The 26589-nt window shown below is 38.5% G+C and overlaps 1 protein-coding gene across 4 annotated transcripts in view; it reads right to left on the bottom strand.

Annotated features, from left to right (window-relative positions):
• The window catches only part of MAPK10 (mitogen-activated protein kinase 10), a 78670-nt gene that overhangs the window by 18327 nt on the left and 33754 nt on the right, over positions 1-26589 (bottom strand). For 2 of the 4 annotated variants that reach the window (XM_054202759.1, XM_054202760.1), the window contains exons 5-9: positions 26158-26296; positions 24702-24867; positions 21421-21492; positions 2224-2406; positions 653-777 (exon numbers count right to left, since the gene is read on the bottom strand). In XM_054202759.1, coding sequence (XP_054058734.1) covers positions 653-777; positions 2224-2406; positions 21421-21492; positions 24702-24867; positions 26158-26296 — 685 coding nt within the window. Of the gene's footprint in view, positions 1-652; positions 778-2223; positions 2407-11599; positions 11672-21420; positions 21493-24701; positions 24868-26157; positions 26297-26589 lie in introns of all 4 variants that reach the window. The other 2 variants (XM_054202761.1, XM_054202762.1) reach the window with 2 other exon arrangements.

Here is a 26589-nt window from a genome sequence, read left to right as displayed (position 1 = left end):
ATTATACCATGTCGCTGAAGTGCCTACAGATTGCACTTATTCCTGTTAACACCAGCCTCATCAAGGTATACATATACGAAAAGTTCCATTTCTGTTTGCACACAGTGTGCATGATACTGAACATTTAACTATGGCCCAGGAAAACACATGAGCCCCTGGTTCATTTTAATGAATAATTTATGTCCCACTAAGATTTTTCCGAATCCTGACTTCAGCATTTTGTATTGTTTTGTTTAATTCTCCTCCTCTCCACATATATCCTGAACACAAACATAGGAAGCAATGGAACATAGGAACAAACATAGGAAAGGTTTTAGAGAGTAAGTATCTTTTGCCAGACTGACTTATATAGGTAGAAAAACACGGTGAGCTACTGGGTTCAAAATCCTTTCTTCATGTTGTCTAGAAGAAAGGAAAAAATGACTTCATATATTTGAAGTGTTTATGCTTCTCCCATCTATTGTCAGTTAATCTAACAAAGAGATATATCCTGTCCCTACAGGTCTCATTTCACATAAACCCAAAGACCACCACAGTCTCAACAACTTGTTTCTTTAAAGCATGCTCGTTATGAAGCCGCTGTAAAGCAGTAGGAATCTATAAATGATATCTACATTTAGCTGTCTGAAGTAAGGAGTCACGCCTCACTTACCGCCTCCACTTCTGCTGGGTCATACCAGACATTAATGTATGGATGCTGTAAGGCTTCATCTACTGATATTCGCTTGGCCGGATCAATGACTAGCATCTTTGATAAAAGGTCCCTGGCTTGGCTGGCTAGAACAAGGAAATCAGATAAACATAGTATTAGTACAAAACAATCACTGCCTCCAGAGGAGGGTTAATTGGGTTAGGAAAGTAACAATGAAACAACCCTTTTAGAGATTGTTTGTATGTACTTCTGCCCCTTGCTTTGTTATAGCAAGAGTTCTTCAGTAATCATTTTAGGTCAGATTCATTAGGAAGGTGCCAACATCAGGGCTGCATACCTTAAATCCCCTAACAAGCTTTAATGAGATTTTACATGTTGTATGCAGATTCCATGTAGGGGGATGAATAATATACCCAAGAAAAAAGTGCTTGAGGTATCTGCACTATTGCCAGGATCAGAAAACAAAAGCTCGCATACTGAAGTCTAAAATCACGGCACTACTAAATCAAAGCCTGGAACTTACAGGTACTCTTACGATGCACATACTTCCTGTATCCAAAAGATAACAGCACTGTTTGACAGTCATTTCTATTCATTAGCTCCAAATCCAAGAAAATTCTGTTATTCAATTTTATTGTAGTAGGAGTATACAATGTTGTGTATCCAAAAGCATCTACTCAGACCTTTCACTTTGATCCCAGAGCTGAGGAAGCAGCCTTGCTATGAAACAGTTGTTAATTGGAAGAGTATTCTGTATAATGTAATGACATGCAAATTGCAAGCAACTGAAAACCATTACATGCCACTGTAGTAAGCAGGCCCAAGTACTCAAGTGGTGCAGAACTGATACACAGTACAAATTTGCAGGGTTTCCAGAGCTGTGTCGAGAAATCCTTTCTAAACTAAACACACATTAATCACTTTCCAATTGAAGGTCAATGCCCTGCGTTCAAGTAAAACAAGACTTCAGTATATGATTAAAATCATTGCAATATATACTTTACAGGGGTACATCTAGGCACACTGTAATTGTTAGTGCTCTACTTCACATATCCAAATCAACTTGCAACATTTTTCAAAAGAAGAAATCCACCCATAGCAGATATTAAACCTCAGCCACATTGAGACCATTTTGGCTAACATTGCTAATATCTTTCTGTTGTCTACTAAAGGTAGAGCATCTGGCTGAACTGGTATTTTTCACCTAAAACAAAACAGTGCAAGTGCTGAGATTTCTGATGGAATTTCTACTGCTCCTTTGCGTTACAAGTTTAAGAATGAGAGTAAAGGAACACTGTAGCTCCTCATGGTACAGAAACATCACACAGAAAACCATGGGGATATGCTCAACACATCAGCTCAACACATATGTTCCCTTGGCTTCCCAAGCACCAGGGTCTCCAAAAATTATTTCCAACAGCTGCCTCTCAACTGAATAAAACCCCTGCAATTATTAATCTCTGCAACTAACTGCATTAAAAGGGAGTGCAACTAGAGAGAAGAAAAATGGAAAAACCCTTCATTGCATTGTAGCTGTTGACACGCGAACCGTGTCGCTTTGTCAGACGTACCTTTGAGTTTGTTGTGTTCCGAGTCAGCTGGGAAGAGAGAGTCTGGAAAAAGTTTGGGGAAAGTGAGGCCAGCGTACTTGGGTCTGTTTTCAACATAGTTCCGTACCGTCGGCTGCAGCTTCTTCATGAATTCCGGACAGGGTGTTCCCAGCTGCTCAATAACTTTATTCCACTGATCAATATCTGAACATCAGTAGTTAAGGAAAATGAAATGCAAACACGTGTAGTCTCCTGACATTTCTGTTTGAGCGTTCTCTGAGAATCCTCAGAAGTGTTTCACTCCCTTCATAACATCTTTGCAGTCACTGTCTTTTTTTCATCATTATACCTCCAGGTCCTACAGCCTGCAAAGGGCAAAACTCTCTCAACTATACTTACTTGAGGGCACTGTGCAACCCTAAAACCACCAGCACCACAGGAAAATACACAGCTTCCTCTCTTTGGGTCAAGATTTTTTACCATCTTTATTTTTAACTTGCAATCCAGTGACTTGCACTCCCTTTTTTTACATGCAGGTAGTTTCCTCCATGACACCTTGGCTACACAGGTGCAGGAGAGAAGAACAACACCTTCACCTGCCTTCTTTATTCAGTCTGTGGAGAGTGATCCAGCTGGCTAAAAGGAGTTCTGCGTGGGACAGAAGTCACCGTCAACTCATCTGCTTCACACTTGGATGTTTACTCACTCCAATAACTTTATTGGTGCTAATTTTGCTAAAACCACCCAACCAGCAACCCCTCAAAAGTAATTTGTTTGATTTCATAAGAATGCACTGGGACTCATTTTCTATAGACAAATGATGCCTCAGGTGTAGACAGATGTTTCTCTTTAACTGCAAATGTGATGGCTACATTGCTAAACTGTTACTGACTAATAAGAAACAGGGCCTCCTGGTTAAAAAGAAATTGTATTACAGGCAATTTGTACTGAGCTTTTTTTTTTTTCCTTTTGGTGTTGATTTTTTTAGTTTTCTTGAGACAACAATTAGGCATCTGATAGGTGTTATGGAGCTCTTCCAGCCATCTTCAGAACAAGCCTTACTGTGCCAAAAAAAATATAATTATTAAGCAAATGTCTATAAAATCAGCACCATCTTTACATCACACTGTCTAATTCACAGAGAATATTCCCATAAGAATATGATGACAACATTAAAAAAAAAAAAAAAGGAAGAGTACATGCAGCCATGGGTACCTTGATGCTAAGAAATGCGATGGAGTTTTGTTAAGAACACACTGGAAATAAAAAGCTTTTAAAAGACAAACATTCAAAGCATTTCAGCACAGATTTGTTGGGTTTTTTTTAATTATTCTTCTAAGCTATTATTGTCATGAGTGTCATAAGTGTGGAGGAGTTTCCCAAATACTAAAGACAGTTCCTCACAATCTAGGAGAGAAATCAAGTCAACAGAATAAAGATAAGGAAAAAAAAAAAAAAAGGTCAGGCAAAAAGCAGCTCTTTGGTGCAGTAGAAATTTCAGATTTTCAAAAAAATGTTTCAGTTTCGGGAAATAGAAACAGTATTTTCAAATACCTTGAAAATTCAAGACAGACTTAATTTGGGTTCACTTGAACTGTCTTATTTTCACAAAAATCAAATAATTCCTTTAAAAATTGCAGTTTTACTAATCAGAAGTGTTTAAAGGAATGAAAACAATTTAAACATGATTTAAGAATGCTGAAACAGTGTTTTGAATGGTTTTCATTTCAACTGAAAATGTTGCTAGAAATAGCAGTGGTCTGTAAACTTCTGAACAACTTTCATTTTTTAAACCAAATCAAAGATTTATGTAGAACAACACCTCACACACAAACACTCCATAGTCTGTATGGATCTTGTGCTGTCCATGAAAAATACCTTTTTCTTAAAAGAAAACTAAAGAATTGCAACAACAATTAAGTTATCCAAGACTATAGCTGCTCAAAGAGTAGCTTGAATATTTCATTAAACAATTTATTAGAAAATAAAGTGTTTTGACATTTTAAACTTGAATTCAAGTTAACACACCTCACTGTTTGCTGGCTGGACTATTTCAGAAGCAGGTCTTTCTGAGTAACTTGAAAATACAGAGTATGTAAATGCTTTGCAGAGAACAGAGAACACAGAAATGAAGGTGCTGTTAGTTGTGGCAAGAGAAGCCAAGTGGGTGAGGAAGCCAAGGTATAAAAGCATCACTGGAAGCGTTACCTGTGCAGATTGAGTGAAGGCCATTTGATAAAGAGGGAGGGCCAGATACAGGACTTGCTTCAAAGCAGACATCAGAAGCTTATGCTCTACTGTACAGAGCAGGTTAACCATCTCTCAAGGCATTTAATGAAGGCCAAAAAGAGACAGATCTTTGGGATTACAGAATGTTGCAGGACTTGGACACGTTGAGAGGGAAGATGTAGTAAGATGCTCTGGGTGTGTGTGATAAGGGGAAAGAGTAAAAAAAGATCCCAAAATAGGGCCCACATGGCAGGAACCATTGTCAATGGTCATGGGAAGGGGAGAAGGAGAATCCTGACCTCTTCCAATGGTCAGTGCCCACTGCACACCCTTCTAAGCTGACAGAAATGCTCTCACTAAGAGACAACAGACAAGCAGGCTACCGCCCACAACTGGAAGATTTTTAAGAGATGGAAGAAGATTCATGAGTCATCAGTGCAAAGACAACAGCCAAAGCCAAGAAAGCTGGCAGAGCCACCATGTTCCACTCCCCAATTAGCCTTGATTTACAGGAGGACAGCACTGTAGCTTTTGCAGCCCTGGCTTGCACCAAGGTCCAAAAATGCCAGGCTTTACACCACCACAACTTCAGGGACTGGTTTTGAGTAACTGAATGATCCGAATGGGTAATTGTGCTTCTTTACTGTATTAGTTCTGACTTACGTTGCTCAAATACTGACAAAACCCTTTAATAAAATATATTGATTTGCTCTTTTTATATATCTATACACACACACACAAATTGACACGATGGTGCACTCAGGACCTGTTTTTGTCCTAATAATAGCAATAGCGAAACTGTGCCCAGTGAGAGCAGGTGGAGACTGAACATTTTTCAGTGAGATGGACACACACATTTTCTCTCTGGTATTGTTTCTCCACTTACCTAGGCCTTACTAGCACTGGATTATATTCTGAAGTCCAACACATGAAAACGTGCAAGAATGTAATGATGTTCTTGCTGAATACTGGTCCAGCTCCATTTCATTGTTATCTTTCATACAGTCACTGGTTGTAATGCATCTGTGGTGCCCCTGACAATAAGGTTGTACCCGTCATGGTACAAGATTAAAAAAAAACAAAATTTGAGAAAATTCTGAGGTCTACATGTCGAAGCAAAGAGAAGAAGCTTTCTGTAGCTGGCAGTCAGGATTAACTTTAGCAATTCTGGAGAAAACAAATGTTACTATAGAACAGTCCTAATGTAAATCAAAACCTACTGTAGGTTACGTTCACCAATGAGTGGTTGTGACTATAGATGTTATTTGCACACCAACTGAAAAAGTGTTAATGATTATGTATCTCTGACAGAAACTTCCCAGGCCAAAAAAGATTAACCTGTATCTGAGTGAAAAAAAAAACTTAAAGAAAAACTTCTGCTAACAGAAGACCCTCTTTTTCCCCTTGAAATTAAGCAAATGTTGGACAGACTGGAAGCTGGAAAGAATTACTACCCAAAGCTCTGGAAAGTGATGAAATGTCTGCTTTAAAGCTATTTGAATCATCTCAGCTGTCCCTTGCCCCAAACGGGAATAAGGAAACCTGTCAGCTATACACAATAGCTGTATGCCTTAAGACAGAAGAAAGGATCTAACCTGGATTTATTAATTTGTCTCTGGCACTAACACTGCAGCATTTTTACTAACATTAAGATAGCCAAAGTTACAGCAAGTAAATTTATTTAAGAAAACAATTCTAAAATATGTATCTTCTGAATGAAGATTTATCTTTGAGTGAGGCTTCAGGTTGCCTCAAGTCCCAACCACTTTTTCTCTTTGCAGTCTAATACCATCTTCTCCTTTGCCTTCTAAATACTTGGTTATTTACTTGGAAAATAACTAGAATCTGAACTTCAGATTAAGAGGTGTATTTTTCTAAAGCAAATGCACAAAATTTCTAATGGGAAAAATTAAATTTGAATGTACAATAAAGTATTTCTATTGGAAAAATCAGATTCCCCAGTGAAAGCATCTATTTAGAGATAGAGGCTGAAAGTTTACCATTGCTTTTGTTTCTGTTCCCATTGATGCAATGTGTGTTTAGTATTTCAGAAGTGTGAATTAAGGACCACTGTTCTGTTCCTTCAGCTGGCCTGCAGACTTCAGTTAAATTACATTTCTGCAAACATTCAAACAATCCGGAAAATGGAGCTGGCTACAAGGGAAAACTTAGAATTCTTCTCTCTCAATCAGAAAATATTAAAAGCATTTCTACAGATGCACAAATAGCTTGTGATTAAGAAATGAAATTTAGACAACAAATTGTTGTCTTTATACTTAAGCTAGCTAGCCTCAAAATGGCAATAATTTTTCTTTTTCATTCTCACATAATGTCTGTGTAAATCATACTTCTTTTTCTGAGTGAAAGATTATATTTTCTTATGATCCAACGCAAGGTTTTGCAGGAGATACTGTTTGCAGTAGTATGCTCTACTGCAATACAAATAACAATATACTATGACGCATGTATAGTTAAGCCTATTCATTCTTCCCTAGTAGTCAGAAACTTGTCAGTGCTCAGCTGTTTAACCTTTAGCAATAACTTACTGTAATCTTACTTTTTTCTTACTGTAATGTTTCTTTTCCTCAAAAAAGGGGGAGAAAAAAATCTCCTGTTGTAAATCTAACAGCCAACCAATCACCAGAGACCAATCATCCCTTTTCCATGCTAGTCTGAAGTGTGGCTGTGCTAGAAAAGCCTCTTCCCAAAATCCTCCTCAAGCAATATCTGTGGACTGTGATGTGAAAACCACAATTAGTTCTGACAAAAACCAGAACTTTTGGAACTGTGGAGGACAGTGGTGGTGATGGTGGGCAACGATGCTTCCCTGCCCAGCATACAGGACTCCACTTTCTTCACCTATGAAGCAGCACATCTACACTAGCTTTACTGCACCGGAGCAAGATTTGCTCTTTCTGGCTAAATGTGCTGCTTCTGGAGATGGTTAGGGCTAGGGCACGTCAAATCTTGCTCTTATTAAGACAGGCACAATGAAAACAAAATGGACACGGACTTCTTCCTTCACAGCAGACAGACAGGGTAGCTTTGTCTCTTTTCAATCTCAAAATCTTAAAGGAACCAACTTGCTGAAAGTTTTATCCTTAAATACACGTTTCCACTGATGAAAACTGACTGCATTGCTTTGGGTACAAATTCTTGATGCTCCTAAATTGTCAAAATTAGAATAATTATTATGAGGAGCTCTGTATTGCCCTCCCCAACATCAAGTTGTCACACCAACAGTAAAGTTGATAGCTCAACCCATTTTCATTTTATTAAATTGGACCTTTTTTAAAAAAATAATCTGTTAATAAAAACCAAACTAACCAGCTTCACCGTGGGAGACATCAGCATCAGATACCTATTTTTTCCACAGTCAATTTACATACTGATGTCAGCACAGTTTACAAAAAACACACAAAATAAATTGAAAACATTAGCATCTGACAAAACAGCAAGCGCAGAGCATTTTCTTTGCCGAGGTGAATGCTTTGAGAAGAATGTGTCATTTGCAAAAACTTGACTGTAACAGAAAATATTTTGCAACTTTAAGAATAGTAGTTGCTATTTATATGCCATAATAGAACATGTGGTGATAATAAAAATAACATGTAGCACATAAATAAAATTACTTCAAAAGATTACCATTGATCATTTGGAAGTTAGAAGACAGCAGTGTTGGTTGTGTAGCTGTCATTAACCCTTTGGAAGCATATCTATGATGACACCTCCACTAAAATTTTCAACTGCTATTTTTTTTTAGCTGGCACTTCATTCGGTTACTGAGCATCTTTGCTTACACAGCAGCAAGCAAATCAGTGCTTAGTGGATAGTCCAGATATTGCAGCAGAGGTTTGCAATCTCGCCCTCAGGTAAGCATTACCGTTTTCCTCACAGATGTCTCCTCACCATTGCAGTATCTACTCAAACTCCTCCAGGCTGTTTCTAGCCTTCTAGAACCTTCTGTTGTGGTACACTTGTGCCTTTGTAACGTGCACAGCTGGATGCACAACCATCGTGTACCTCGCCTAGGAGGCAACCTATGAACATTAGCATTATTAAATACCTTTTAAATGAACTGTAAAACTGTGCGTAAAAGCCCGATATCCCAGTCGCTGTGACATGCATAACATGATTGCAGTTGTAGATAGCTTGTATGGCCATCTGTGATTTATACTAAGAGAAACTGACATCATTCTAACCTAACATTTCTCTACTTGTCTCCTTGTAAGCAGTCCCAAATACAGAATTTAAAGGCACGTTCTTCCTTGTGTGCCCAAAATGCATTCTGCAGTTGAAAAAAAAAACCATAAAAAAATCCACGTATATCTACCACTTTCACAGCTCACCAGAGGACTAAGGTACCTTCTTAACTCCTTCAGATCATTTATGCAGTGGCGAGAAAAGAGTGACAGTCTCCCTCAAAATTTTGAGAACACCACATGGAACAAGAGTCAACTCACAGGTACAGTCAGCTTTCCAAATAGCTCCTGAGGCAACACAACAAATCATGTTGTCATTTTCTCCTTCCTCGAGGCAAAAGTATATCCAAGCTTCATGATAATAGTTTCTCTGTAAGCAGAACTACTGCTGTCAACCTTGAAAAGAAGTTTCATGTAACATTAAAAAAAAGAAAAAAGCTTTAGAGCTTTAGCTAATATTAAAAAAAAGAAAAAAAGCTTTAGAGCTTTAGCTCACAATTAACTGCATCACATGCACACACCAAAAATGGTAGAGAAATAGTAAAATTTGAAAGATAAGTAAAAAGACAGGGGATACTGGACACTGCAAAGCATTCACTCACAAAAAAAAGAATAGAGGTGGATTCTGTACTCGGCTCCACCCAAGCGATTTCAGTGAATTCAAATGGATTACAGGAGTGGAACAGAGCTGCAGCCTAGCTAAGCACTCTACTCCGCACTTACTCAAAGGCATTTCCTATTTTTCTGCTTGTGATTTTTCCATGACCATGTCAGATGGCTCTATTTTGCTACTGAAGTCGTTTCAGTTAGCTGAACAGACTGTTTAGTTCTGAAAAACAGGACAATATCAAATGACCTATACTCCTTAACTGCTGGAAAATGGCAAATAGTAAATTTTGCAGTCAAATATATGACTGACAATGCATTTCTCATGAATATTCCATCTTCCCATTTCAAAACTGCTTTTCACAGTTATTTATGCATAAAAATGGACACAAATTAGCATTGAACACTCTTCAAGTCACAGTGTGGTTGTGAAATGAAGTGCTGCCTGTGAAGAAAAAATTGCTGAAAACCAGTTCTGGTACGCTGCCAGTCTTAACCCATTTTATATCCATTTGCTGTTGAAGAGGAAGCTTTTTTTTTTTTCTTTTTTTAAGAAACAGATTTCTGATTACTGTTGCTCCTTCTACACTTAAATACATCCTCAAGTATGCTGCCCTCAGGCTCTTAGAGCTCATTGCCCCTGCTGATGGAATTATACAGCTCCCCAACTCCATTACATGTCTGAAGAAATAATATTTTTTCCAGAAACGCTAAGCGTTTTCTATGCAGATTTAAGGAGTGTCAGGAGGTCATCAATCTCAGCAGGCTTGGTCTGCTTTTTCAACGTTCTGACTGGTTTTCAGCTGTACAGACAGGCATAGGAACGAGAAGTGCCAAACCCCTGCCAGTGGCTGATCAGCAACAGGGGAGAGGTGGGGGAGGACAGATTTGGAGACGAGGTGGCTTTAAGGAAGGGCGCTCAGCACCCTGAAAGAAACCAATGACATCGTCCTCTGTTCACAGAATAGACACTCATGGAACAGCAGAAGAAAAGCAGAGTAGTACATAAAACACAGTGCAAATTTAGCAACGTATTATAAATACAAATGAAGAACGTGAACTCAGTTACAGAACAATCCCAAACAAATCAGCGTCAAGTAATGCCAATTTCTGTGGGGTTATTGCAATAATAAAGAACACATAATGGTTTAATTATAGAGGCTTTCCTTGATTTCTTTTTAACAAGTATGAAGCTGTGTCAAAGAAACTAGTTTTTAAAGTGCTATATAGGACTTGTTCAGTTCTTTTTGTACTTACTTGTAGATTACACCTTGCAAAATGTAAGTCCATTAACATAAAAGCAGTACTGACTATAACACTGAACTACTCTACCCCCACACTTAAATTTCTCACTCCACATTCACAGAAAACACAAGCCAGCCTGGGAGCACAAATAGGTGCTAATGAGTTCCATCAATACATAGAAGGGAAAGGTTTATTTTCACATATGCAGGTGAGATGTGCTCCAAATCCCATGAAAACTCATGGGAGTTTTAGCGTTCATTTCAGCATGCATATGATCATTCAATGTTTTGGACAAAAACAAATCCGAATCTTACTAGAAAAAGCTGTGAGAATATTAATGATACTTGGTCTGTTTGGACATCTTGTCTACTGATTTAATGCATTTATTATCTACAAATCACTTCTGCTGACGTCAAAAATACATTCTGCTTTCACATAATAGTTACACGTACTTAAATAAAGGATGACAGACTGAAGTCCACTACAACAGTTTCCAAGGAAATTCCCAGCCTTTTGAGTCATCAAATTGCTACAAAGTGATAATTTTAGTCTTGGGAAGCAGAAGTCATCCCCAAACTGAAGCCATTTCCAACTTTCCTATTTCAATACCACTTGCAGAGCAAACAAGCAAAGAAACAAGCATTTCTAAAAGTCACGTCCAAGTTAATTGTACCTTCTTCCTAAAATGCAGAATCTCTCACACACCATCCTGAGGAAAACTGACTTGAGCCTACCATGCTACAACCTGAACTTAAAAAACCCTGTCATTTATGAAACACCACCCCCAATTAATGCCATTAATAAAGAGACGTTTTTAACAACAAAACTAAAAGCAAGTGGTCACTGGCTGCAGAAATGGATTCCGATGAACCACGTAGGATGCTGTTTTCCATCTCCTTACACTATACTCAGTGTGGTTTCCACCTAAGACTTCTTTTACTGAGAGGCAGTAACGGTTTCTTGATATTTTGGCTTGCAAGGATTTTGCCATGGGACTTAACCCAGCTCTTTAGATACAGTACAAAGGTACGTCAGCACTAGTCTAGCAGGAAGGGGCTGGAGGGGAAAGGGTTGGAGGTACCTACTGAGGCTAAAACAGCTGCTAGGAAGGATACGATCAGTGCCAGGAAACAACACAGCACCTTTAATCATTTCTCCCATGATGCACCCTACTGACCACATGTCAACTGAAAATAAAAATGAAATGAAAGTAAACAAGAAAACAGGAACAGAGAAACAAATAAATGAGAAGACTTATCCAATCATGCCATAGCACAGAGCCTGCAGCCCACACCGCAGACACAGACCTGCCCGTCACTCTCTGCTGATGCTTTTCTGCTTGAGCATGCAAGTTCCAGGACAACACAGCAGGTCTGAGAAAAAACAACTCCAACAGTTTTCTATAGCCCAATGTGGGTGAAAAACAACGCTATTAAATAAAGAAAACCAAGTGAGACCCACGGCTGGCTCCTGTGTCATAATACAACTTTAATTAAAATTTACCGATTAATTTTGTCTTTTTTAAGTTTTCATTTGCATTCATTACACAGGTTGATACTGCTTTGTATTGTAAATGAATGCTGATCTCTGTATTCAATGAGGATATGCAAATTGCTTTTCCTTTATCCTTTCAGTTACCAGAGATCCATGCGTATTTTCACAAGCTGAACTGCCAGAAGCCACAAAAGGAACTTGGGTCCTCGTGAAGACATATCCACCTCTTATTTAGTGGTATGAATAGAATTTGTTGAGATCATTTGACTCCAATAATGCTTGCTTTAGAGCCTGTTGGCTCACTTCCACCGAACCTCAGTGGTGCCAGCAGTCCATAATAAGAGTCTTGAGAATCTCATAGGATTTCCATTTGCTATGATAGGAAACTGTGATTTCTAAATAGGACGGTTGAGACACAGAAGCACTAAGCTGTACCTTCTGCATTGAAATTCAGAGCAAACCGGGGGACTATTTACCTTGCACAAAGAAGAACAGTTCAGCTGGGTCAAACAAAGCTAACCACAATCTACACTGGAACAGAGATGAAAATCAGACTCCCTGTATCCAGAGTAAGGGATTAAGGTGGCGTTTGCCCCCATATCAATAGCATGAAACCACATTACCTCTGCTGTCCTTGCTCTATGATAAGTCATAGGGCATGGAAGCAAGAAAAGGGAAAGACTGGTTTCTCAGGGCCAGAAACTGGGGAAAAAAATTAAAGTGTCATACTGCTTGGTTAAATTTATTCTTCTAATTTCATATTGAGCAACAGTTTAAAGTGGATTTGACTTCGAAGGCAAATGTCCTATCTGTGGAAATCTTTACATGCCTGGGTCTAAGGTTCCCTGTTGCTTTATTTGGCATATGAAAAGCTTCATCACTACACAATAAATAAATCAATAAACAAATGAAGATATAAATAAAAAGCTACTTGTTTGGAAGCAAGAAGCAAACCTAGAGATGCAAATTATTGCTGCTTTCATGACAAGCTAAATGGCATGCAAAATATCAGGAAAGATAGAGCAAGTAGTTGTTTGTTCATCTGTTATTAATTCCTTTTTATTTTCAGAGGCTGTCTTCTGACATTACTGCTCTATGCTGTGCTCAAGAGCAAAACCACAAAAGCTGAAGTCACGACTTACTAAACTGTAAACTCTGTAAAGCTGAGATATTTCTCCTCTCCTGCTGAGTTTTAGGAAGGAAGCTCTTTGAAAATTTCCAAATCAGAAGAAGCAAAGATGAACATCTGAATATAACTAATGTCCAAAGAGAAAAAAACTGTGCTTTCTTGACTGTTGCCTCTTTTTCCTCTCCTGAACCAATTAGAAATTAGACCAAATTAGAACCCAGAGTTTCACTGCATGTTTAAGAAAAGCAGTTAGTTGGAGGTTAGGAGTTTCAGCATACACAGCAGCAGCTGTCAAAAGCCCCAGTTAAGGCACCCAGAGTCGTGCAAAGCTCCCTAAGGGACTGCAGAACAAAAACCTAAGCCTAAATCCTCAGTTTCATTTAGTCCAACATCAATACAGATGTACTCTGAGTAACTTCAGTCATATGAGCATCAGAAGCACCAACCAACCACAATCTCCAAACATTTGCACTCAGCTCCAAAGCACCAAAAATTTACATTTTGTTCAAGATTTTTTCCAAATGCAAGATATTCACGAAGACTGGCAATGCTCCACCAACATGTGGAATATCCTGAAGCTATAATCAAATGCAGGCTAACTTATAGTCACAGAGACCTCTGAGTGACTCTAGGTAAAACTTCAGTTTAGCAACTAGGAGATTTTTAATTTGTTCAAAATCTCTACAAACCAGATTATTGCACAGAGCTGCTCTGAAATGTATTCCCGAGTGTGTACATATTCTTCAAAATATAAGTAAGTTTTACAAGGACACCAAATGCCTCCCTGGCGTAGCCACCTTGAATAAATGCCCACCACAAACTACATGCAAGTGTTTTCCTTAACAAAGGAAATATTTCATTCATACAGCAAATCTTAATCGCTGGGACACCTCCTTGTCCTGATTCCATGCCAAACAGTTAAAAAAATACCCTCTACAGTGATTGTGTCAGGGCTGTCTTGCAAAACATTTGGGGAATGAATATGTCCTCCATGGGAACCTCAAAAAATCTCCCTCGGGCCTTGAACAGAGTTTGGGAAGGCTGAGCAGAAGTTGTTCTGTTGCCACACATGCATGCCCCCTGCACCCCGAACCCTCCTGTATCCTGGGGAAGCAGTCTAGTCTGGCCACTTACATGGCCCTTCACAGGGAAGGTGACCAGAAGAGATGGTGAGAAGAGAAGGGAGAGTTGGGATGGAAGAACATTAATAAGACATCTGTTCCTCTTTCTGCTTTAGTCTCATGTACTTCCTGATCCAAATGAGTGCTTGCTCATCCTTTCAGGTTTCAGATTCCCTTCAGCAAAGGTGCAGAAGGATCAGGAACTGCAGAACTAGCCAAAGATATTTCTATATGGAAGGGATCGAAGCTAGACTTCCATGGCTACCTCCCTTGTAACTCAGCTGTAGATGGAATTTCCTTGTCTGTTTTCCTTCTGTAGGCTGCTCCTACCATACTGGATGAATTGGAAAAAGCATGGGTGTCACTCTGACACTGAAGACACCATGGTTTCCTTCTTCATTCCTCCATAATGGCCCTGCATTCCCCTCCTGCCAAACTGCAGGTTCTCTGAGAATTGACAAAACACAATGAAAGGGAGCCTGTAAGGAAAATCTGCAACTGTTCTTGCTAGAACTCCTACTGAGGTGGCTCTTCAGACCTGCACTCAGTCATCTCTGGTTTGCATTCCATGAAAATCATGACATTAAAATTAAAATTCATGAAATGCATGCCACGGGATATTCTGGAGACCAGAGATGCGGGTGCAGCTGAAAGAGCTTTGCTATCTTTCCCAACTTTGTGGGCTAGTTCACATTTCCTCTCTGCCCTGAGCATGAGAATGCCAGCCATTCGCATTTGTTAATAACTCCTGTTTAAGTGATGCAGAAATCGCCCCTCTGCAAGCTGAAGAGAGATGATCATGTCCCCAAAATTGACTTGGGAAGACTATGTTAGACATATTTATGAAGCAAATCATGATACCTGATTTTATTTGTGTAACTGCAGTCCAAAATATTTAGCACACAATGCTGTTTCCCAATGGCTGAGGTACAAACTCTAGTAAAACTTCAAGGCGCCAGCATCCCTGTCACAACACAGTGAGCTTCTCTCTCCAAATCCTCCTAAAATGGAAAGACACCTTGCTGGGTAGGACCTCCCTTTACCTCCATCTCTGTTGTTGAGTGGTCCTGCAGATCTGCACTGAGGTCTGCTCTGAAGAACCAGAGGCCCTTAATTAGGCCCTTAATTACTTGAATTTTTAGGAATAAAAAATAGATCAATCTGTATTGGACACTGCAGCTTGTTTTTACAGGTTTTTCTGTTGTTTCCATGCAATAAAAAAAAAGGACATGGTTTATAAAAATACTTGATAATTCTGGGTAATACATAGGCAAAGCTGCTTTTTTTCATGAGCTCCAGATAGCACAGCTACAAAGGCTTCAGACTGCTGATGTCAAGGAAAGTTTGTGATGTGCAGTACTCCTGGCAATTGTGAAGATAGCACAAACACTTGACAAAGATTAAAAGCCTCCCAAACCCACCAAACCCTTCCCTCTCTCAATTCTGTCTAAATCACGGCAACCTCCCAGTTTTGTGACATTCCAATCTCAGGACCTCACTGTGATACTAAAAGCCTTCCCTTGTATTTATTATATGCATGGATTTCAGCATGTTTTAACAAGTGCTCAGCACAGTATCAGCTCAATCCATTAAGATTTCCGGAGAAAGTCTTTCCTTTCTAATTTGAAACACCACTTTCCACATGATGTTATTAAAACCTTAGTATTTCTCAATAACAATAATAAGGTTCCAAAGTGTTTGAACATTGCATTATTGACTTCTAATTTACTACCTGCAACTGAAGCTGCAAAACACTGTAGAGTACAGCTACTCTCCTGAGAGATTCTACATGGACCGAAAGGGAGTTGCCACAATTTCATGTGTCAGACTTCAAACCAAAGTATGACTTTATCTTTTTTCTTTTTTTTTTCTTTTTTTTTTTTTTTTAACTCTGTTGAGTTCCAAACTGATATGCATCATGCCTTCTTATGACATAGCTGAGCTGTCACTCTCTGGGATTCAGACTAGCACATGCTCACCTTCATTTGTCATAGACAGAATTGATCTGCAGTAGACAGGCAGGTGCCAGAGCCTGGCCCACCTGGAAAAATGCAGAAGGAGGTTTGAATCACATGCAGATCTGTGCTCTCCCTCAGAGGCTGGCCCTTAGGCTGCAGTGCCAAACAAGTGCTGAAAAACTATTGTTTTTCCTTGGGAACTCATGCTTCACTGCCCCTTTCAGAACAGCAGAGCTTGCAGAGGGATTGGAAAGGATATCACAGGATATTAAGAGGCACATGTATATTAAGAAAAGGCCATGGGAATCCTGAAGATGCAAGCTCAAGAATGAGTGGAGGCATGAAGAATGAGTCATGCCCTTCCCCGTCACCCATTTTCTTTTGAATATAACTATATAAAAAAATCATCACAGTAAGAGAGACCCATGGAGAATCTTGGCAAGGAATGTTGAACACATTAGTCTGTATCTAACAGACAGTAACACTTAAAACATGTTGCAGATCCTGCAGTTGATAACTTCAGATCCTCTTTTTAGTTTAATTTAAATGTTGAAGTATCTCTTCCCAGGTCTCAAAGAATATTCAAGTACACTCATTTTACCTCTTCCGGCAGGAATCCCACAGATTCCTGCTACAATACAAACAGATTAGCATATCATATAAGTATACCTATATTTTTTCATGTCTGATAAATGATATGTAATTTTGAGTGTGTTCTAGACCTCTACTTTGATCCCGACCAAATACCTACATGCTCTTGACAAAAGACACTTTAGTACTGTTTTGTCTACAAGTTCTAAATTCTCTGCTCAACTGTACCAGTGAAACTCAGCTAAAATTAGTACAGTTGCCATCAAGCAAAAGCTGATTAATGGCATAGAAAGAAGGAAAAAAAACCCAACATTTGAGACAATCCAATTTTCATAAGCGTCTGAAAAGGCAATTACCTTGCCTTGGCTGAAATTTATAAGAGGCAGCAGTAGGTGTAGCACATATCTACACCTCAACACTTGGCCACTTTTGAAACTGCATGTTCAGCCCCATGCTTTAAGGTGAATGTTGGTAAATGAAAAAATCTTCCTTGTAGCAGCTGTGATCCACTCCAAACACCACACAGATAGCATGGAGCTCTTATACTAAGTGCAAATTGCACTAGAAACTGTTATTTTTATATATATATACACACACACAGACACACTAGAGTATACATATCTGAATTTAAAAGAAAGAGAAGAATGGCAACAGCCAAATCATTTTCACAGCTACACTGTAGTCTCTTTGAGACAGACCTTATGTCATATGAGCAAACTTCCCCCAATAACATCACCATAATTCAAACTCTTTCTATATTCTCAGAAAAGTCCTGAGTCCAAAACCAAATACCATATACCCAGGGAGGAATCATCCATCTGAACAAAATCCAAACTTAGCCATCGATGCCACCCTAGCTAACAGACAATTAAGCAGCAGGCTAACGCGTACCAGCTGATCCAACCTGGAGAGCCAGGACAGCCATTCTTAATAGTTTCTTTTAAATAAACCTGATGCTAATTGTTGGTTTTGATTTTTTTAAAAGACAAAACAAGCCTTAAGAAAATAATACTGGGAATACAAAAGACAACAGACTGCACTAAACAGAAGTGCAGATGTTTTATTATAGCAAAGTTTAAGAAAACCCCCAGCATGCATGTGAAAATAAAATAGAATACTCTCTGTCAGTTGTCAGAGAGCATCTCTTAATTCCACCATTCTCAAAGACAGCTGGTGGACAAAGGAATTTTTGAAAACTGGACACAGAAAACATTAACTTCATCTGTTAAGGCTGACTTCTCACAATCCATTTTGGATGTTCACAGTTACATAAAATAAGTTCGTATTTTTTTCTCTCTTGCTATCTTAATGGTATTTTCTTTTTTGACTGTCTTAGACTCTAAGCTATTTGCAGTAGGAATTCTGTTTTCCATATTCACCACTGTAATCCAGACCTAACCAAATTTAAGACACTTGGCTGTTATCACAATATATTTCTATGACTAAATCACTGTTTCCCCTTTGATCTGCTGAAAGACTCACACATGAACTTGCTAGAGTACCATCCTTATTTCTACCCAGTACTCTCCAGGAGGCTGGAAGGTGTTCCTATTTTTCTGAAAACCAGCTGGCTCATTGCAAACTGACAACACTCGAATGGACCAATCCTCAAGCCCTGCTGTATCTCAAGTGTCCTACTAGGTCAATTAGATTAAACACCTCATCAATACTCACAGAGCCATTATTTTCAAGGACTGTTTGGCAGTTTTCTAATGAAAATAGCACTTGACTGAACACATGTTCAGAGAACATTTTAATAAAGTTAAGAAACACACACAATTTTTGTAAAATGCGTAACTTAACATTTATACTAACCGGGACAGTTATCATACACTGGTACATGTAGTCTATAAAGAGTTCAGAGCTTTCTTATAGTAACTTAGAGAGAGATTCTTATTTATGTAGATGAAATGATCTGAAATTAATCTTCTCCGTGTTTTAATTTCCATGAATACTTTAAAAATGGAATTTCATTTAAAGTCAGCAGCACCTAAGTGCAATGGTAATTTAGTGCGATGGTTTAGTTAAGATTAACTTTTTTAAATTTTTCTTTCCATAAAACTTGGCAGTAGCTGTGAAATTTTTCTTAGATGTATACTGTGCTACACATGACTCTTATTACACCCCAGGCTAGAAACGAATAAGCTCCTTATATTGATAGCAAGTGCACACAGTAGGCGTTCTTCTGAATAATTAAAAAGAACTGAAAATTTTGGTCTCTATACAGACTTGCCTCTTTCAGCTAGAAAGTCCACTGCTGGAAGGCCTCAAGAAACCCAAGGGAAGCTTTATTGTAATGTTGTTCTGTGAAGTTTACCTGCAGCTGCATAACTGCGTCTCCAGCTATTCCTATACCTTGGAGGCAAACTAGATTGGCTCATCGACAGCCACAGAGGGAGGAGAAATAATATGCACCCATACACAAACTTGTCTTTCCAACACTGAACACTCTTATTCATGGGGCCAAAGTGGTTAACAAATGACTATTGACTTGGACATGAATGTAGAGATTCTATTTTTTTTTCTTTTCTTTTAAAAAAAACAAAACCAAACAACCAACCAACTTCCAACTTGCCAGAATAAACCCACACTAAAATGTGGTAGCAGTTACGACTGGTACATATACACTGTATTTCAGGGTATGGGATTTCAAATTATTTTAAAAGTTGGACTATCCCACAATTTACACAATGTTTTCTGCATTGTTCAAAAATTCAGTTTTTGTTTTTAACAGATACTGAAATGTTAAAAGGTATTTTAAAAATATTCTGTCCCTGAATAAGACACTGTCATAAGAGATTATTGTCACAGCCAGACAGAAACCAATTAATTCTCATGTTTGAATGATTTTTTTAAGAGCAATGTTGTTTAAATTATATAGCTTTCTGGAAACGGGCAGAAGAACATGAGTCTAAAATTTCACTTGTTGAGAAAGAAGAGCAACCCACTAACCACGGTGCTACACTTTTACACTGAAATAGCTTTTTTTCTGTATTCTGGTTGCTTATCAACTAAAAACTCAATTAGACTTCTCTCCACATAGATTAAATAGAAACTTCCTCACTATTTACAGCTGAACCTCAAGTATATTATAGATCATTTTCTTTGTACATTAAAAAAAAAAAAGAAAAAGAGCACAGTATTTGGGGGAAAAGTTATGATGGTAATTCTGAGGTGTTGTTACCACTGAAACACAGCATAACTATCACTCTGAATTACAGGTCTCATGAATGCTGGGAGCTGCTCTGTACAGTCAGTTTCGAGCAGAAGGTGGGTGAGCAGCCTGCTCCACACGTTGCAGGAAAAGCTCAGCACCTATGGGGTGACATCTCAAAACTATCCACTAATAATAACAAACACCATTCTTATTCCACTAATAATAAAAAATCACCATTCTTACTTCATTGTTTTGTATCCAATAACTTTCCAGTCCATATTCCTGTAAGACTGGAAGCCAGTACAATGCTGCTGTTTCCTCCTCAGCAAATAGGAGGTACCTGCAGTTTCCCCATCTACCTGTTAGTAAAGTATAACTGCATCTTCACCTCGCTAATGGGCAGAGCTCCGTTTTCAGAGAAAGTTGACAGAACTGTGAAAATAGGACAGCAGGACCTAACTCTGACAAACGCTACAGGAATCACTCAAGAGCCAGTGAAAAAAATAATTACTTCCATGACTACATATTTGTAAAAGCTGAGTTTTCTCCGCACCAACTGCCAGTGTCTGCTGATGCCAGATTTTTATAGTGTCTTTCTGCCAACCCGCTGAAAATAATATGCCTTTTTGTTTCTGAAATTTGAAAACATGTTATGTTGCTGCATTTTATTGATGGGCAAAATACACACTATTTACACTTCCCAGCCATCGTGGGCAGGTTGTCTGGCTTACCCTGTGATAAACTGAAGGGTAAGTAAACACCTTCTGAAAATAATATCAGCCAAGACAGAAGAACAAGATGGAAGGGAAATATAGTTTAATTAATGACATAGACCTCATGCAACTAAAGGAATGTCCATTTTTAAATCAAGAAAATCTGATTTCAGGCCAATTTGGAAACTACAGCAGATAAACGGTTGCCTTAAAATGGGTGAGTGAAATTCTTCATTTTGTTTTTAAAGAAAAAAAATGTTGTATTTACTCAACTCTGAGCCCATACAGCATTGAGATGAATCCAAATCCACGATGCATTAGCAAGCAAAAGATTATGATGTCACCACAAATGTTATGAAGTCACTACTTCCGAAACATAATAGCAGAAAAACAGATTTACAGGAATCAGATGGGCCAAGTTAGGATTCTTTTCTTTTTTTCTTATTTTTCCTTTGAAGAAAAAGTAAAGCTATCCAATTTGCAGTCATAATGCTTGTTTTCTATAGTGCTTATTAGCATGACTACATAAAGTGGAATGATTACAGGTTTTAAAATAAAGTAACTTATTTGTCTGAAATAATTCTGTGCATCTGTTTTTCATTTTCAATTTTGTTCATATCAGTAGTGCGCTATTTTAATTTACTCATACCTCTGGGATTCAACTTTTTGCTTCTATCTTTACAGTCCTGGTATAGTCATTGTATGGTAAAAGGGATGGGGTGGAGGAGAGGAACAAATAATAGGTGAAGCTGCAGCAAATGGCACAAGGATACAGTCCCTTCCTGGAAAGAGGATTTTGTGGCGAACCATTTCTCCCATAATGCATCCCACAGACCATATATCCACTAGAACAGCAGAGACGGGGAAGTGAAGAAGGAGGAAAAAAAGCAAAGTTAACTACAACATTTCACTCCTAAAGGAGGGGGAAAAGAGCAGGTTGATCAGAACAGTACAGTTTGTTTTGTGGTTTTGTTAGGGTTTTTTTCATGTCTCACCAAAAGCTAAAACTAATAAGTAAATAAGTAAAAGCTGTGTCAGTCAGCTCAATGGTAGTTAGAAACAATGGTGGAAAAAGTTTAAAATCAACATTTTTGGGAAAAGGCCCACAGCTAGCAAGTAAAGATCAAGTAACAACTGCACAGACCCATGGTATACACTGAATTTATGGTGAAAAACAATTTTTTTTTTTTGTTAAAAAACAAAAGCAAAAAAACCCCAAACCCAGACAATGATCATCTGGAATAAAACCTACTTGGGGCCAGGCAGTTTCTAGGCTTTGCACTGCAGGACTGAGTCTCTCTGCAGCAGTACACGAGAAGTTCCAAATGGAACTGCTGACACGAGTAATGGCCGTGTAGATAAATACCCCCTTAAGGGTTATTTAAAACTCATGCTTCAGGATCTGTAACTATGTCCTATCTATAGGTACCTATATATATGTATCTGTCCGTACCTACATACTGACTGGAAACAACTAGAGAGTGTGACCTGTGTGGACTCTGCTTTTTACTGCATACATACTCAAAATAAATGCTAAAACAAATGCTTCTCAGGACAAGTACCAACAAGAATAAGAGCATTTATCTTCCTGATCCTGCCTTCAGCTTTTAGATGCAATTGCATAGCTATCTCCTTCACTTGGGGGGGGGATTTTTTTTACCCTTTAAGTCTTACAAGAAAAAAGCAGATAGGTAGTTGCATAGTACGCACAGAAAGAAAAGACCTGTATTCCGTGTGAAGGGGAAAAAATTGTTTTCAAATACTTTAAAAGACTATGTTGTTTCTCAGCTTTGAATTCTCATTTTGTGGTCATGTTTGACATACACGACCAGTTTCTCCTCTTTTTCTTCCCCCTTTTTGTCCTTCAAAAGCAATCCAAAACAAACCAAAGAAACAAACAAACAACTCATTTCTTGGTAAAACAAAATAAAGGTGAAATGTTCCATTTGGGAAAAGGAGGGTACAGGTATCAGGGGCATAGGATAGCAAGAGCATGCCTGAGGCAGCGGCAGAGTTTTCTTCATAGTGACAGTTTTGGGACCTTCCACAGAAGTGCAGCAAACTGGTGATAATTATGCATCTTTAGCCAACCAAGTGCAGAAAGAAAATTAAAGCAGTGAACAGTCCTTATACAGGCAGTGTACATAGTAAAAGGAAAAAAAAGTAGGGGAGCTTCAGTAATGTGGCATCATAGGCCAGAGCAGGGAAGCAAAGAACAACCCTTTCTGTTGACTTCCTTGGGAGCTGGATCAGAGCCTCCAAGCCGACTGGCTCTTCACACATTCCTTTTCAAATATTTTGTTTTCTTTCTCTATTTACTTTATTTTCATTGTACAAGTAAGATGAGATTATTCATCTTGAGCCAGATTCATTGCCCAGGGAAGTCAAAGGAAGTCTCTATGTTAATTTCAATGGGCATTTGATCAGGGACCTTTGGATGTGGCAAACATTCTTAGTACCTTCCCAGCTGTGTACTTCATCGCAAAAGTGTGTCTAACTTTTTCTTGGTGCGATTTTAATCACGTGAAAAGCGAGTGCTTTCTCTGTCCTTTCAGGGACAATAACAACAACAATGGTAATCATCTACTAAATTTCTGGAGAGAAAAAAAAATAAACGCAAAATAATTCATTTCACAGTAGAAGGACCTCTGGAGATTGACTAAGGAACTATCTAAATCATGCTGAGCCTAGTGCAAATTTCTAGTGGCACTATCAAAAATATCGATTACAAAATGCTTTAAAGAAGATTACTCCTTTTTCAGAAATTATTCTGTATTCTTAGACTCTGCTTAATAATATTCTACTTTTTAGACTTTAATATTAAAATGTGTGCTGTAAACTCACAAACTTTACATGTAATTCATGCAGAGACTTACCGATTTTGGAAGAGGTTGTATAAGCATGCCTTTATTCTTGCTTAAGTCATGGAACCAGCTCCCAAAATCAGTTTCACTGCCTTTTACAGGATGCAGTTGGCTGTTAGTAAAAGTTTTCCCGCAGGTTAGCTAGCCTCTTCAATGTAAATTAAGTAGGATACTTTTTAAGAAATTCCTGGTTTTGATGTTTGCTATATTTGTCATCGAAAAGTCTCCTTGTCAAACAGACAAGTAGTAGCTTTTGACAGCAGAATCTGAGTCATAGCAGATTTTTCTCCGCTATATGTTGTATCCCCACTCCTTTCCTGCCTGGGCTACCTGGCACTCAGATCCAGTTCTCAGTTTTGTTACAAAATGAGAACCACTCATAAAATTTTCCCTTCATCCCCTGCAAAATGTGAATTCTTCCTTACCTGCTTCTCTATAGCAAGCACCCCCTACTTGCTTTTCACAATCTTTCCAGGGACCAAGAGGTATCCAGATCCCTCACAGACTGTTCAGAGCAAAATCTTATTTACATCTAGGGAGATTACATACAAATTAGGTGCATGCTTTTTTAGCTTCAGCTTTTCCCCTTCTCTCCAACTCTACTTTCCATTAAAAAAAAGACTCAAACTGCAAAATTTATTTCTAGATCTTGACCACATGAAAACTGCTAGCAAAACCTGGGACTTTAGTTAAACCTATCATAAAGACAGAAACCACTCCTGAAATTCAGATCTGGCTCTGGATTTGGAGAAATTCTGGAAGGGCAAGGATTCCCTATTTTGGCTTGTACCTCCTCTTCTTCCATCAAACAATTCAGAGACCCAGACTCAAATTTAGAACACATCACTCGTTCAGCGATTCCAGTGGTTCCCACACTGTTTCACAGCCCCAGAAGCCAAAGACATTCTGGTCAGAAAAAGCTAATTTTATTTGTTAAGTTTAACCATAACTAAGAATAAGTTTTTCAATACTCTGTAATCCCACACTGATAAGTTCGTCGGCATTGCATCCCAAATACATTCTGTAGCTGCAGTACGCAACAGCAAGAAACAGCTCTAAATGACCTGCCTTTTAAATTCAAGATGTCATTTCCCATTACATTTTCTTTTTTATCTTTTTGGTGTCCCTTACAATTGTAGAGGCAGACCTTAAACTTCAGGTCGCACTGTGCTATGAAATTGCAGCCCTACCGTTCTCCTTGTAGCCCATTCCCAAGATGACCTCTGGTGCTCTGTAGTAACGTGTCACCACATACGGAGTCATCATGAAACTAGTGCCTGCAGTCCTGGCCAGTCCAAAATCCAAAATCTTCAACGTGCAGTCAGATTTTACCACAATATTACTTGGTTTCAAATCCTGCAAAAGACAGTGAAGAGACATATGACTGTCCATCATAAAGCCAGGCACAGCTGTGATATGGACTGATATTTTAGGTCACCCTCCAAATATTCTTTTACTCTTCTGACACTTACAGTTACTATCAGAAATACTTGTAAATACACAGCAAAACCTTGCTACTGTTTCTCTAGCAAACTCTTCTGGAAGATGTTCCAACTTGGCATACTGTGGGGCTTTACCTGGATAGTAAGAGCCTACTGGTGTTAAATTAATTGCATTTGGCAGTTCAAGAAACTAGGATTAGTGTTAGAGTGCTGTTTTGACTATATTTTTTTTTAATGTTGTGAGGCTAATAGATAAATTCTGACTGTACATGTGGAGATACCTTAATGCTTCATTTGTAACAATTCAGCTCACCCTTTGCTGTATGACTATCCGGAAGACAAATCTATCATCCTTTGCTAAACATACAACATGCCAAGAAAGGAGACGTTTGTATACTGTAAAGCAACATCCACTTTGTAATCCATTTTATGAACCCTTCTTTTCTTCCTCTCATAACAGAATGGAAACATTTTTGGATTTGTTTTTTTCAGCTGGAAATCCCAAATGAGTAAAAGCACATTTCGATTAAAGAAGTTAACTTGGGATATTTTCAATGCCTTCAGAATTGCCTCCTGTTCACGGTCACATGAACCATTCCCTCTGTTGTCAACAATCATACACCTGGCATACACCTACCTCTGGCATTCACAGCCAGGTACCGCGTTTGTACTAGACACAGCACTCTGACATGGAAAAGCAAAATGAGAGGATGCATTTAGTTAGACTTAGTAGTCTTTTTATTTGTTTTAGCACATGTAAATGATGGCAAATGACAATTCAATATGCCTTGACCTCTGCAGATCCTCATCAAGCGATACTTGGACCACACTACAACATGAATTCAAAGTGTCTCAATGTCATGCGTGGTAGCTGTACCAGCTGCATTTTAAGAAGAAATAACATTTATCTACACATTTCATAAATCATAATTACTTTGATGATTTCCAGTACTTATTATTTGGTTATTATTTATTTTTAATAATCACATTACATTGTTGTCTGATTTAAATTCACAAATAATCTCATTCCTAATACAAGCACGTAGCTACTCTGCTAAGGGGATAGACTATGACTTGTAACTTTATAGTCATTTTAATGGGAGATAGGCCTTTGACCCACAGTACACAAGAAACTCAAGTGGTTTCTAACGTCTTTACGAAGATGTCATATGCTGCCTTAAGTTACAAACTAAAGGCACCTTACCCTATGAATAATTCCTGCAGAGTGAAGATGCTTGATACCACAGAGCATTTGGTACAGTAGATAAGACATTCGCTCATGGTCTAGCTCCATCTGAATGACTTGGCACAGATTGGCATCCATTAACTCCATTACCAGGTAACTGAATGAAAAAGCAAAGTCACAGGTTTATTATTTGTGAAGAGGAACCACAGCATCATCTCAAAATGCCTTTTCTTGTTTCAAAATTCACTTTATCTTTGATGACTGGGAGTAACACCGTTGGAGACCGGGCCCATTCATAATGGTACCATTGTGGTGTTTGTTTCTCACTGCACCATCTCACTGCAGAGACATCATTCTTTTAGTGTCCCAGAAAAACAGGTGGGTTGCTGGCCCTTTCTTGGTGCGTTCCCCATGACAGAGACTGTACCCTACATGGACAAACAGGCAGCA

This window comes from Rissa tridactyla, chromosome 5, assembly GCF_028500815.1.
Source record: "Rissa tridactyla isolate bRisTri1 chromosome 5, bRisTri1.patW.cur.20221130, whole genome shotgun sequence".
Taxonomy (NCBI): domain Eukaryota; kingdom Metazoa; phylum Chordata; class Aves; order Charadriiformes; family Laridae; genus Rissa; species Rissa tridactyla.
The sequence above is the reverse complement of the archived record's forward strand: the minus strand, read 5'-3'. Positions and strand labels throughout refer to the sequence as shown.